Genomic DNA, 15,451 nt, shown 5'->3' with positions numbered 1-15,451 from the left:
AGACACTTAACGACTGAAGCTATCTTTACTGAACTCACATATGATTTCATCGAATTACCGTTGATCAACCAATCTTTCCAAACAGCAAACACAACGTAACCCAATTTGTTACAAAAGCAGTAGATTTGTGTCAAGTACCCGGGTACGGGTCGGGTACTAAAATTTGGGTACCCGGGGACAAAATTTAGTACCAGTGACAGCCCTAGAAAAGATATCACCTTCTGATTGAAAAGTCAGTCAGAAGACAATATCTTTTCTGCTACAACAGTAGCTAGCTAATGTTCTGATCCAGGTCCTTGATTCAAACCTCCCTCTGGCTCCTACATTTTCTCCTCTCCTATTACCCGACTACATACACAGATAAATAAAAGTCATTTGCTAATTTCTTTCTTTGCTTTTTAACACAGTCACCATAAATTTTGGAGTAGTATATTACTCTTTGAGTGATGGTTATAATTATTTATAACAAAATTGAGTCTAATATAAAAAACCGTTAAGGTGTTAATGATCAACTGATCAAACTAAAGCTTAGCTACTGTTGTAGCGGAAAACACCTTCTGACTGACTTTTCACTCAGAAAGTGATATCTTTTCCGCTACAACAGTAGCTAACTAAAGCTAATCATTAAAATGATGAAGAATATCACAGAATATCACTATCAAAAAGTTTAACTGATGATAACCATTTTGATACTCATTTTCTGATTTTGGTCTCAAAAGAGGGAGGTATAGAGATACGCGCGACATATATGAATAAATTAAATATCTGCTTTTTTATGATGAAATTCTGCATTCATATTGAATTTTACTGAAATAAAGGAATGTGTGGTTTTGCAAAAGTAGTCATATCCCTATATACACCCAGTTCTGGAGCAGTTTTATTATTCGAAATATTAGACTGGGCTTTTTAATAATCTTTCACAATAACGGATAATTAACTTAGATAAAGTTCTTACAAGCACTGAATTAAAAAAAACAGAATCGTTACAGTAGTATTCAAAATGTAATTTAATCTGAGAGAGAAAAAAAGTAAATTTCTTTTTAATTTTATCTATTTAAATTCAGTTACTACTGATAATTTTTTATAATTAATATTTTTTTTCTAAAAATAAATTCACACAGAAATTCTAAAAAAAATACAACTTTTTCATATGATGTAACCTGTTTTGACGGACAACAGCCAGTTGTCAAAAACTGAACAGAATGTACGTTCAGTTTGTCCAATTGATATAATTTCCTTTATCTATAAAAATAAATATGATTAATGATATATGGACAGGAATATATATGAAAATGCTAGATCGCAAATGCTGATAAAGGCAAAGACATGTATGTATTCTCCCATTTGACTCACGGTGACTTTTCATGGAAGCCGCCATCTTGAAATGATAAAAACTGAACCGGATATCGGAGAAAATAATCCGGATATAAATACAGTCAGTTCCATTAAATTTTGCAGATTTCATCTTAAATTTTCTCTTCTGAATTTTCTTTTTTCTTTTTCATTCTTGAAATGTGTTTAAAGAATTAATTAAAGATACTTTCAGGTTGATTTCTAATTTTCAAATCAGAGAAATAGGGTGATAATTGAGTGTTCAAATGAAATATTTCCCTTACACCCTTTCTTAAGTAAACTAAAACACAAAAACAAAATCTAGATACCAGAAATAACTATAATTTTATTAAAACTTCTCTGTTTATACTTTCTATTTTTCATAAAATATTTATACATAACTAATGCCAACCTTGGCAGATTATTACTCAGGATGGCTATAATTGTCGTCTCATTTTTCAGGGTAAAAGATTTTAATTCATGTACCTATGCATGTAGACTGAACAGCAGACCCTAAGCTGTAGAATGTAATTTGTCAGTTAAATCTTATTACTGAATTATTTAACTTTGAAACTTTTGACATGTCCAGATATAAAAATGATCAAGCAAATTTTGAGTGACAATTTTAATACTCTGGCATCTAGGGACTGGCATTGTGTAACCGTAATCAGTCTACAAGTATAGATTGTACACTATGTTGTGGTCTAATAACTGGGAGTAGTGAAGTTTAGACACTGTGGTTTCTTAGGGTGGGGACTGGCAGCCAGTCTAGTGTATATATACTGTACATGTTATATACCAAACAGGAAACTCACATGTGTAGATCAATCAGTAGAGCATTTGTGCAGCTGATCTCAGGTTCAGATCTGATTTGGCCACAACATTTTCATCTGCTATACTATTGACATGGTGCACCACTAAATACCAATGGTGGTTGGTATAGGGTCATGAGTGTCTTTGGGAACAAAGACTTTGACAAAGCAGAGAAAAGGCTGAAGCAGGATTGAACTGGGTTGTTCATTACTATAACCAGTCAGTTTGATTGCTAGAGCAGCCAACTAGTGTTCAGACCGCCATGGTTTAAAACCCCAACTAGGCACTATACATTTTACCCACCCCTGTTATACAATACAAAACAAAAGAACATGTGTTCATTGAGACTTTTTCACTCTTTTAAATGAATACACACACACAAACATGTATTTCAATGTATTTGTAATGATTTTATTAGAAACTCTGTGTTCAGAATAAGAATCAAATAGTTTTTGTAATTTACAGCAATGCCAACACACATTAAAATAAAATTAGGAAAAACTTCCAGTAAATGATTATATATACAATGGAGCTGCTCTATAGCCATAACAGTATCAAGTCGCAAAACTCTTCTGTATCACTTAATAATCTTTGTAACCACAGTCTGCAAGATGTTAATTATCTATTGTCAGAGTAAGGAAAAGGTCCATTGGACTTAAATCTCTTTACTACTTCAATTTTGACATGTAGATTTCAATTTGAAGAGTTTTTTTAGTAGTTTACTACATTTATTACATGTATAAATCAACATTTTAAAAGGCCAGGAAAATACTATTAGTCAAATATATATTGGCACAACACCTTTATAATCTTTCTTAAGATGCTCCATCACTGACAGAGCATAAAAGATACTCATCATTTGAACAATAATTTAATTAACACAAAAAATAATATAAAATCTAGTTTATTTTGCTTCCGGTGCATGCACCCCAATTATCATTCCTTATAGGACATAGCACCACAGAATTTTTTCAGGATATAATTAATTATTTTTATCTTGAAGAAAAATTATAAGCTAAATACTAGCAATGGTGTAAAGTAAGTAACTACATAGTTTTGTAGCTGAAAAAAATTAATGGTCTTTTCCTTTTTTTGATAATTAAGAGACAAAATACCATTTGTCAGCGGGTGGAGCATCAAGATTTTCAGAAAGCATGTTCATATTTTGACTATATGGGTTTTTATGTACTTTCAAAATCCAAAGCTCTGTTAATAAAAATAACTAAATCTAAATAAATCTAAATCTTTGAAAGGCTAACTGAAATATCTACAACATTCTGTTAAAAAGTTACAAATGCCTCAGTATACAGAGGACTTGCAGGACTCTAACCTCAAGATTTCAGTTTCAAAATTACAACCCATTTTTGCAAGTGAAATAACTTTTATCTTGCTTCTGCACAATTGATCAGAGATCTGCCCATATATGGCAGAATCTTTAATATTAATCAACAAATTCAATTCAATTCATATTTCTACTTCTAATAAAATTATTTTTTTTAAAAGTCTTAAAAATTGTTTTATAATTTAATAAATCTTGGAAAAGAGGTTATGGAACTCTAGATTGGGTGAGATTACTTTGTGAATACAGTCAAACCTGCTTTAACGACTGCCTGTCTATAATTACCGCCTGTCTATAATGACCGCCTGTCTATAACGACTGCCTGTCTATAACGACTGCCTGTAATAACCAGTTTTTAGACTCCCCGTGCATTTTTACTATATAATGACACTGTGCATAACGACCACCTGTCTAATGTACATGTACATATCTATATACTCAGAGTGTAACTTGATTTGCCCTATTCTACTTCTAGAATATAAATCCGGCAACTTTATTTGTAACTCTTCTAAAAGAACTTTCGAAAAACACAAACATATAATATAAAGTAGATTACATTTATTTGATTTGAAAAATAAATATGTCCCCAGTTATCTCCCTTATTTTGACTACAAATATGTTTTGTTTTTGTTTTATAATTTCCTTGTTTCGTATTTTTTTCTCAAAAGTATGCATTATTCTGATGTCATTGCACCATGCAGTTACTCCATTAAAGAAAACAATATCATATAGCAAGGCTCCTTCATTTTAAACATGTCTGAAAATGACCAAAGGATATGCATAATCTAAGAAAAGCAAGTACTGTTCACAGGACACAGAAATCAACCAACGGGCAAATTATAAAACGGTTACCTTCTGACTAGACTGGCTACAAGTTTCTTGAATATTAAAAAAATCAATAAAATTTGGCTTGAATATTTTTGTCTCTATTACAAACCTGATTGTAGTTCCTAAGTTTTAAACTAGGGGGAGATAATCTAGTAAAGAACTGTGCTGAGAAAGTTTTTTTATCAGCAACTTAGGGTCTGGTGGCCAGTCTAACTAATGACCATCAATAAGCAGACAGCAGGCTGGTGGTAATATAAGTAGAAGGGTTAAGTAGTTATATATATATATATTTATAGGGAAACAGTGTTTCTTATTCACTCACGTATATGTGTATAGTTGTTATACTTAGCAGGTGTAAAATTTCACAATTTACTTTTTAGAATTGATTTGCAACGGTTTATCTTCGCAATTCAAATTGTAGCCTTTGAAAGTGTCATTAAGTGGCAAAGTGTACTACAGTATGTATATCCATGACCTTTGAAAAAAATTCTGTGAGGGATTAAACTTTGTGGAATATCTCTCAATTTAGTGAAATTAAAACAACAGCAGAATATATATTAGCAACCACATTATATAGAGTATAAGAATACCATTGATATAACAGATCATATGTATCATTAACTATAACTATGGTACACCAGCACTTCAATCACCACAAACAGGCTATATCCAATAGGAAGATAGGACCATGAAGGCACTCCCCCACATGTTGACTTACTAATTTTGGCTTGGGGGAATATTTTCCCTTCTCTCTACCTACTGCGTTAAATTTACCCCCTTTCTTCTTATAGGAGATTTCAGAAAAGATGGCGATGACGTCACACAAAGGTACATCCAGGCGCTCAAAGGTACAACTCCGTATATCTGTACACATTAACATGGTGGGAACACAGCCGCTTCAATGTTTGTTTACATTTTATTGTAATAAATAGAACGGCAATCCGACAATTGTTTCTTTATCTTAATTTCAAAAGGTGTAAATAAAAATATGTAACAATAATATATAGATAAAAACATATGGTATTCATATATTTTACGATGTTTATACTCCATTTTCGACCGCCACGAGAAAAAACATGGTCGCCATTATGTATTTTTTTATTATGCATTATTTTGACAGAATATTGCAAATATCAGCTTGAAATTACAAATTAAATTCCAAGTTATGCAAATATCGTACTGAAATTTTAATAAGCGATTACTGTTTTCTTAGTCTTACTTTGTAAAACACCTTAAGATGTGTGATTATCACCAAATTAAAGTTTGCTTTTGTAGATCACCCCAAGCGCACGGCAGCCATTACGTACAGTACTGCCGAGATCTTGAATTTCATCCTTTTTCAGAGTCACATAATTACGTATTCTTGGTAATTTTTTTCTTCAAATTTTGGATTTTAGTTTATGGCATACAAATGAGTCAGTTTATAGTTACTTTTTATCATATTTTTAAACAAAACTTTTTTGAAGCCGTGCACAATGTGTCCTGGTCGGCATTTACAGTATTACGATTTGTATTCATAAAAATCTAAATGTAGTCTATCTAACATGTATTCAAATTATTTTAAAGTAATATTACTTCAATTTGAGACTTCACTTAGAAACTCATGGAATAAAAGCACATGAAATTAAAAAAATGAACTCTACAGCATTAAAACTGAACGATTTCACCATTTTTTTTTTCGAGATATCGGCAGCCTTACGTTATGTAAACATGTACATTGCGTAGATCTGCACACATTGTATAAGTGTAACACAGTGGTTTATAGCATTCCTTTAAAGCAAAATATACATGGAAAAGAACGAAATATATATCTTTTACAAGTACTTATTGAGATATGTGTTTGTAATTACGTATTCATATTATTAAATTCCCAACTATAAGATGTGGTATGAGGTGATCTACCAGCGAAACCATGCATGAGCGGCCGTGGTCTGGCAAGATGGTTTATACATTTCGTTATATTTAATAGTGTTGTGAACAGCTTTTTCATGCATAACAGAAAGTTACTCAATAAAATCAATGATCTATTCATAACTTTTTCACAACATGGATTTCTACCTGTGAAGAAAAAAAACGGGTACTGTGACAGCCCGACACCGCTTGGCAAGCTGGCTTGAACACTAAATTTACACAAATATATTTAGCAATAAACAATTGTAAATGCAAAAATATAAATGTCTGTAACGTCTGAAACAATAAGAAACAATTTTAAAATCGGAATTTGCAAGTATGAATGTGTATACTTTTGTCAAAGTATCGATTGTGTAGCAGGGATGTACGTATCTGTTATTGTTTTTATTAGTCGCCATACTGTGTTTGTACCTTTGAGGACCCAGATGTAAACTTTCTGTGACGTCACGCCATCTTTTCTGAAATCTTCTATTACTAGAAATCTATATCCCCATGTCAAATTTCAACAATATAATGACTGCTGCTCACTCTCATACATTCTTATTATAGAAACACAAAGACATGGCACACATTTCTAACCAACAGTTCATGTATATACAGAGTTTATTATAAATACTGTTGATTAGAAATTTGTGCCAGGTCTCTGTGATTACATATGGCATATAAAATCAAGTCAAAAATTAAGTTTTAAAAACTTTAAATAATTGAAAAGCATAAAATTTAATAACGTAAAACAGTTATTGAGTCAAACTTTCTTTCGTCTATCCCAAGTTAAAAAGCACTTACTATTTAATTGGTACAGGGTACTGCACTGCATTAGAATTTTTATACATTGTATATCTATAAAAACTGCATATAGTCCAATCTGAACAATCCTGTGCAGCTGCGTTACTAAATTCGGACTTATTTGAGAGAAGACTATTAAATATCGGGCTCTTAAAGATTTTACATAAAATATATACATGAGGGTCTATATGGTATGATCCTGTACATTTGTACATATATTAACACAACAATAGTTACAACTTGATAATATAAATATAATTATATAAAAATCACAAAAGGGACAGAGGAAGGCAGGAATGAGATTCACTACAATAATTAGCAATGATAAAACACAACATTCTTAATGAAAGAATATGAGATGCCAACAACCCTGAAAACTTTCCTTATAATAGCCAGTTAGTTATTGGACAAAAATTTTCAATATTCATATTTAATATATTAGTTAATTGTGCATTGTAATTTTGTTTTTAATTTAGAAAAACACATTTTGGTTTAAACAAAAAATTCATCTTTTTCTTTTTACAAACTTTTGTTCATTTAAAATTAATCTAAACTTTTTGTTTTAATAAAAGTTTTAATAGATTAATCTAATTTTGCTAACAAGCGAGTGATATGTTGCTAAATATATGTTTCAACATATTCTTCAAAGTATTTAAATTGTGTACACTGTCAAAATGCACATAATTTTATATATAGAAATACTAAGAAGAAACTACATCATTTTTTTCTATAATTGATCAAAACTACAAATTGTGAATTCTATTTATGATATAAAATATGATAAAATATAGAGAATACTAGATACACTGTACAAACATTAAAAACTAGCTAACTCTTAACTCGATCATTGTACTCAAAGACCCTGTTTGATACACATGTATTTAGTTGGCCCTAACCAAACTCTAGTTCTACTCTTTACATGTACTCTATGTTAACTCCAGGGCAGAGTTTTAATTTTAGCCTGCCAACTCCAGAGTGAACAAGGCTTAACTTGGTGTTGAATACTTTACATACTTTGCGCTATTACGGTTACTATAAACCAACTGATTTTCATGTGTGATAAAATTTTGCTTTTTCGCAAAATAAATGCAAAATTAAATTGGCACAAAATTAAGTTGGATTCGGTAATACATACTCTGGGCGTTACAGTAACATAAAAACAACTTGTAATGCTGTAATTTTACAGTACCGTACTGCTGTAATTATCAGTGTAACATCTCTGAGCTACTCTTTAGTGGAAGGATCAGGGGTTTTGTTACAACCTTTTCTCTGGAGAGAAACCTCTCATACAGGCAATCCTAGCTAAACAGGATAGTGCCCAAGAAATTAGGGATTAAATCAATTTATCAAAAATGAAATTTCAACGAAATTTCACACTCAACAAACATGTTCAAATGCATGTCAAAATATGACTTGCTGCCACACATTATGACAATATTATGACAAGTTGTACATTTTCCCTTTTATATCTTTTCACTTTCTAAATTGCTGGCTGGAAGACACATATCTAAAATCTTCTACAGCAATTTTTTTTCAAAGTTTGTAGCTGAACTTCTCTTACATATTAAATGGAGTTTTTTATCTCCATTTACTCATCTTATTCTGTGAGCTCCATAATCACAATACAGCTCCGTTACTTATAAGTCTTTTAGCACTTTGAAATCCTTCTTTGGAATAACACTTAATATTTCAGATGTTCAGAAGTTGCATATTTTTCTGTGTTTGTGTCTCTTTTTTCCACTCGAATTCAATAACTTGCATTTCCTTCAATATCAAAAACGATTCATGAAATTTAAAACTGACACAAACGCATCCTGTTTCATAAATACTTCATAAACACATCCCCGATGATATCCACAAAATAACTTTGGTTTTCCTTTTCAAAAAATACCATCATTATATATGTATTGTATAATTTTTCCTTGTTTTACCACTCAGACATGGTCACATTTCATAAAAGATAATCTATAGAAGTCACATGAACATTTAAATAGTAAACCTCACTGTCCATATCAGTCCAATGTAATAGTAAAAACACTTTGGTTATATATATATATATATCACACAATCTGATGCAGAATGTCACACTAAACTATTGTCACCAGATCGACCCTGCTATAATGCTGACAGGGATTTATCATAATTACCACACTTTTGTTTCCCAACATTCCAAAGTTGAACCGAGGATAAAGCCTCTTTTATACGACATCGTTATGTCACAGCGTGTTCTCAGATGCCAAATTACGGCAGAGAAAGACATAGAACGTCAGTCGATAAGCCGGGAAACGTTGACGTTACTTCGGTCGAATCAGACTGGAAAAATTTTCTTGCTGTATGATACTCTCCTTATTCTAAGGTACACTGACATTTTATTTGAATGAATGTTGACTATGTTTAAGTAACAAACACACCGTTTTCACTGTTGAGGGTAAGTACACACATAGCATTTTTTTTTCATCCCCATTCATAGGCGAAACAACACCACAGCAGCTGGTCTCAGCCTACTTGGGGAAAGTGATTCGGTCATGCTTAATTCTACCTCCTGTCAAGCCTGACTGACTTCTCCATTTTATCATCACACATCATCACAGCCTGAGGGAGGGAGCTAGCAGGCCATGTTTGATGACCTTGACCTCTATGACCTCTGACATCACATAGGTGACCTTTAACATCAAGTGACCTTGCTCCATTGTATGAATGAAGGGACATCTTTGACAGGTACGTTGTAAGTGTGAGCCTTCAGACGTAGATTGCGATCATCTGTTAGCAGTACAACATCTCTGTAGAGACGGATCGGTGCATCTGTTGAAAAAACAATGAGTAGCTTACTTAGTTCGTGAATATGTTAGGCTCTACCTAGTACCGCGAAAGATAATATACATGCTTACCAAACCAAAAGGAATATAAGGAAATTTAAAATCAACTAACTATCAAGTTGAAGATATGATGATGTGTAGAATAACAATGTGTTGTAACTGACTGTAGAAAGATGTAAATGTATCAGTGTGTTGTTATTGGATGTTAGAGAAAGTAGTACCTTTATCTTTGGTCATGAAGTCTCGCGCCTTGTCCTTACAGTAGTGGAGACAGCAGGATAATATCAGGTCATCATTGTTTCCCTGTAACAACAATAATCATTGACAACGACTGACAAAACATAAAACATCAATTGGACTTAAACGACAGATTGGCATCCAAATGGTTGAAATAACAATGATACAGCATGAACACAGTGTCATGTAACTATAACATCCTTTCAAAATTACAAAGTCTGGACCTAGTTTCACGAATATTCCTTAACTTTAAGGAATCCTTTAAGTTTCAAGTCTCCATAAGAAAGCATTACAGATTTTAACAAAAGCTCATTAACTTGAAATTTTTCCTTAAAATGTGTTATGCCTTCCTATAGAAATTCTAGGTTAAAATATATTCATAAAACCGTGCCCTGTTAGTCTAACATCTAACAATATCAGGGGTAAATAAATAATAAATTAAACACAAGAATTTCCTTACAGCATCTGTTTCTGTCTCTTCGCTTCTGAATGAGATGGTTTCCATGATGTTTCCCTTTGAGGTTTGAGCTCGGAGGCTGTTGTTTTTCTTCTGGAACTCTGCCTCCAGATACTTGATGGTTTCCTCCGCACTTTTCTTCACCTTATTAGCATGTTCCTGGCTGTCGTACTGTCCCATCCTACTGCCCTTAGCTAAACCGTCCAACTCGTTTATCACTATGAATATAACAGGCATACAATAGTTAACATCCTATAACAAAAGTATAACCACTGCTTATTTTCCTCCAATTTGATATATATCAATTCAACAAGGAAATCATTTGGTATATCGATGCAGGGAAACAATGTGTTCAATAGATCATATATCTCTTTCTGATTGAAATTTTCAGCTTCCATAACTATTGTGCAATATACTGGTAATATTAACAATATGGCTATCATTTCTTAAAATAAATCAGACTCATTTCAAATTTGATTTATGTAGCATACATTCTAACTAAGTGCCATGCAACTTCACACCAGATATACTGTCAAACTTTATTTTTTCACTGATCAAATGACTTTTCATCCATCTTACCTATAAGTGAGATGGTGACAGTATATTTCTGGTGTTGTATGACTAATATTGGTCCATCTTACCTATAAGTGAGATGGTGACTGTATATTTCTGGTGTTGTATGACTAATATTGGTCCATCTTACCTATAAGTGAGATGGTGACAGTATATTTCTGGTGTTGTATGACTACTATTGGTCCATCTTACCTATAAGTGAGATAGTGACAGTATATTTCTGGTGATGTATGACTAATATTGGTCCATCTTACCTATAAGTGAGATGGTGACAGTATATTTCTGGTGATGTATGACTAATATTGGTCCATCTTACCTATAAGTGAGATGGTGACAGTATATTTCTGGTGATGTATGACTAATATTGGTCCATCTTACCTATAAGTGAGATGGTGACAGTATATTTCTGGTGATGTATGACTAATATTGGTCCATCTTACCTATAAGTGAGATGGTGACAGTATATTTCTGGTGATGTATGACTAATATTGGTCCATCTTACCTATAAGTGAGATGGTGACAGTATATTTCTGGTGATGTATGACTAATATTGGTCCATCTTACCTATAAGTGGAGATGGTGACAGTATATTTCTGGTGATGTATGACTAATATTGGTCCATCTTACCTATAAGTGAGATGGTGACTGTATATTTCTGGTGATGTATGACTAATATTGGTCCATCTTACCTATAAGTGAGATGGTGACAGTATATTTCTGGTGATGTATGACTAATATTGGTCCATCTTACCTATAAGTGAGATGGTGACAGTATATTTCTGGTGTTGTATGACTAATATTGGTCCATCTTACCTATAAGTGAGATAGTGACAGTATATTTCTGGTGATGTATGACTAATATTGGTCCATCTTACCTATAAGTGAGATGGTGACAGTATATTTCTGGTGATGTATGACTAATATTGGTCCATCTTACCTATAAGTGAGTGTGACGTATATTTCTGGTGAGTATGACTAATATGTCCATCTTACCTATAAGTGAGATAGTGACTATATTTCTGGTGATGTATGACTAATATTGGTCCATCTTACCTATAAGTGAGATGGTGACAGTATATTTCTGGTGTTGTATGACTAATATTGGTCCATCTTACCTATAAGTGAGATGGTGACAGTATATTTCTGGTGATGTATGACTAATATTGGTCCATCTTACCTATAAGTGAGATGGTGACAGTATATTTCTGTGTTGTATGATACTAATATTGGTCCATCTTTACCTATAAGTGAGATGGTGACAGTATATTTCTGGTGATTGTTATGACTAATATTGGTCCATCTTACCTATAAGTGAGATGGTGACAGTATATTTCTGGTGATGTATGACTAATATTGGTCCATCTTACCTATAAGTGAGATGGTGACAGTATATTTCTGGTGATGTATGACTAATATTGGTCCATCTTACCTATAAGTGAGATGGTGACAGTATATTTCTGGTGATGTATGACTAATATTGGTCCATCTTACCTATAAGTGAGATGGTGACAGTATATTTCTGGTGATGTATGACTAATATTGGTCCATAATTACCTATAAGTGAGATGGTGACAGTATATTTCTGGTGATGTATGACTACTATTGGTCCATCTTACCTATAAGTGAGATAGTGACAGTATATTTCTGGTGTTGTATGACTACTATTGGTCCATCTTACCTATAAGTGAGATGTGACAGTATATTTCTGGTGATGTATGACTAATATTGGTCCATCTTACCTATAAGTGAGATGGTGACAGTATATTTCTGGTGATGTATGACTAATATTGGTCCATCTTACCTATAAGTGAGATGGTGACAGTATATTTCTGGTGATGTATGACTAATATTGGTCCATCTTACCTATAAGTGAGATAGTGACAGTATATTTCTGGTGTTGTATGACTAATATTGGTCCATCTTACCTATAAGTGAGATGGTGACAGTATATTTCTGGTGTTGTATGACTAATATTGGTCCATCTTACCTATAAGTGAGATGGTGACAGTATATTTCTGGTGATGTATGACTAATATTGGTCCATCTTACCTATAAGTGAGATGGTGACAGTATATTTCTGGTGATGTATGACTAATATTGGTCCATCTTACCTATAAGTGAGATGGTGACTGTATATTTCTGGTGATGTATGACTAATATTGGTCCATCTTACCTATAAGTGAGATGGTGACAGTATATTTCTGGTGTTGTATGACTAATATTGGTCCATCTTACCTATAAGTGAGATGGTGACTGTATATTTCTGGTGATGTATGACTAATATTGGTCCATCTTACCTATAAGTGAGATGGTGACAGTATATTTCTGGTGATGTATGACTAATATTGGTCCATCTTACCTATAAGTGAGATGGTGACAGTATATTTCTGGTGATGTATGACTAATATTGGTCCATCTTACCTATAAGTGAGATGGTGACAGTATATTTCTGGTGTTGTATGACTAATATTGGTCCATCTTACCTATAAGTGAGATGGTGACAGTATATTTCTGGTGTTGTATGACTAATATTGGTCCATCTTACCTATAAGTGAGATGGTGACAGTATATTTCTGGTGTTGTATGACTAATATTGGTCCATCTTACCTATAAGTGAGATGGTGACAGTATATTTCTGGTGTTGTATGACTAATATTGGTCCATCTTACCTATAAGTGAGATGGTGACAGTATATTTCTGGTGTTGTATGACTAATATTGGTCCATCTTACCTATAAGTGAGATGGTGACAGTATATTTCTGGTGTTGTATGACTAATATTGGTCCATCTTACCTATAAGTGAGATGGTGACAGTATATTTCTGGTGATGTATGACTAATATTGGTCCATCTTACCTATAAGTGAGATGGTGACAGTATATTTCTGGTGATGTATGACTAATATTGGTCCATCTTACCTATAAGTGAGATGGTGACAGTATATTTCTGGTGATGTATGACTAATATTGGTCCATCTTACCTATAAGTGAGATGGTGACAGTATATTTCTGGTGTTGTATGACTAATATTGGTCCATCTTACCTATAAGTGAGATAGTGACAGTATATTTCTGGTGTTGTATGACTAATATTGGTCCATCTTACCTATAAGTGAGATGGTGACAGTATATTTCTGGTGATGTATGACTAATATTGGTCCATCTTACCTATAAGTGGGATGGTCACTGTATATTTCTGGTGTTGTATGACTAATATTGGTCCATCTTACCTATAAGTGAGATGGTGACAGTATATTTCTGGTGTTGTATGACTAATATTGGTCCATCTTACCTATAAGTGAGATGGTGACAGTATATTTCTGGTGATGTATGACTAATATTGGTCCATCTTACCTATAAGTGAGATGGTGACAGTATATTTCTGGTGATGTATGACTAATATTGGTCCATCTTACCTATAAGTGAGATGGTGACAGTATATTTCTGGTGTTGTATGACTAATATTGGTCCATCTTACCTATAAGTGAGATGGTGACAGTATATTTCTGGTGATGTATGACTAATATTGGTCCATCTTACCTATAAGTGAGATGGTGACAGTATATTTCTGGTGATGTATGACTACTATTGGTCCATCTTACCTATAAGTGAGATAGTGACAGTATATTTCTGGTGATGTATGACTAATATTGGTCCATCTTACCTATAAGTGAGATGGTGACAGTATATTTCTGGTGATGTATGACTACTATTGGTCCATCTTACCTATAAGTGAGATAGTGACAGTATATTTCTGGTGATGTATGACTACTATTGGTCCATCTTACCTATAAGTGAGATGGTGACAGTATATTTTCTGGTGATGTATGACTAATATTGGTCCATCTTACCTATAAGTGAGATGGTGACAGTATATTTCTGGTGATGTATGACTAATATTGGTCCATCTTACCTATAAGTGAGATGGTGACAGTATATTTCTGGTGATGTATGACTAATATTGGTCCATCTTACCTATAAGTGAGATGGTGACAGTATATTTCTGGTGTTGTATGACTACTATTGGTCCATCTTACCTATAAGTGAGATAGTGACTATATTTCTGGTGTTGTATGACTAATATTGGTCCATCTTACCTATAAGTGAGATGGTGACAGTATATTTCTGGTGATGTATGACTAATATTGGTCCATCTTACCTATAAGTGAGATGGTGACAGTATATTTCTGGTGTTGTATGACTAATATTGGTCCATCTTACCTATAAGTGAGATGGTGACAGTATATTTCTGGTGATGTATGACTAATATTGGTCCATCTTACCTATAAGTGAGATGGTGACAGTATATTTCTGGTGTTGTATGACTAATATTGGTCCATCTTACCTATAAGTGAGATGGTG

At 33.1% G+C, this 15,451-nt stretch overlaps 1 protein-coding gene across 1 annotated transcript in view; it reads right to left on the bottom strand.

Annotated features, from left to right (window-relative positions):
* Positions 1–2,530: 2,530 nt before the first annotated feature.
* The window catches only part of LOC138332232 (telomerase-binding protein EST1A-like), a 34,014-nt gene continuing 21,093 nt past the window's right edge, over positions 2,531–15,451 (bottom strand). Inside the window, exons 17-19 of the mRNA XM_069280234.1 lie at positions 10,523–10,737; positions 10,047–10,128; positions 2,531–9,811 (exon numbers count right to left, since the gene is read on the bottom strand). Of these exons, the coding sequence (XP_069136335.1) occupies positions 9,681–9,811; positions 10,047–10,128; positions 10,523–10,737 (428 nt within the window). The 3' untranslated portion in view covers positions 2,531–9,680. The remainder of the gene's footprint in view (positions 9,812–10,046; positions 10,129–10,522; positions 10,738–15,451) is intronic.

This window comes from Argopecten irradians, chromosome 9 (assembly GCF_041381155.1).
Source record: "Argopecten irradians isolate NY chromosome 9, Ai_NY, whole genome shotgun sequence".
NCBI classification, from domain to species: domain Eukaryota; kingdom Metazoa; phylum Mollusca; class Bivalvia; order Pectinida; family Pectinidae; genus Argopecten; species Argopecten irradians.
The sequence above is the reverse complement of the archived record's forward strand: the minus strand, read 5'-3'. Positions and strand labels throughout refer to the sequence as shown.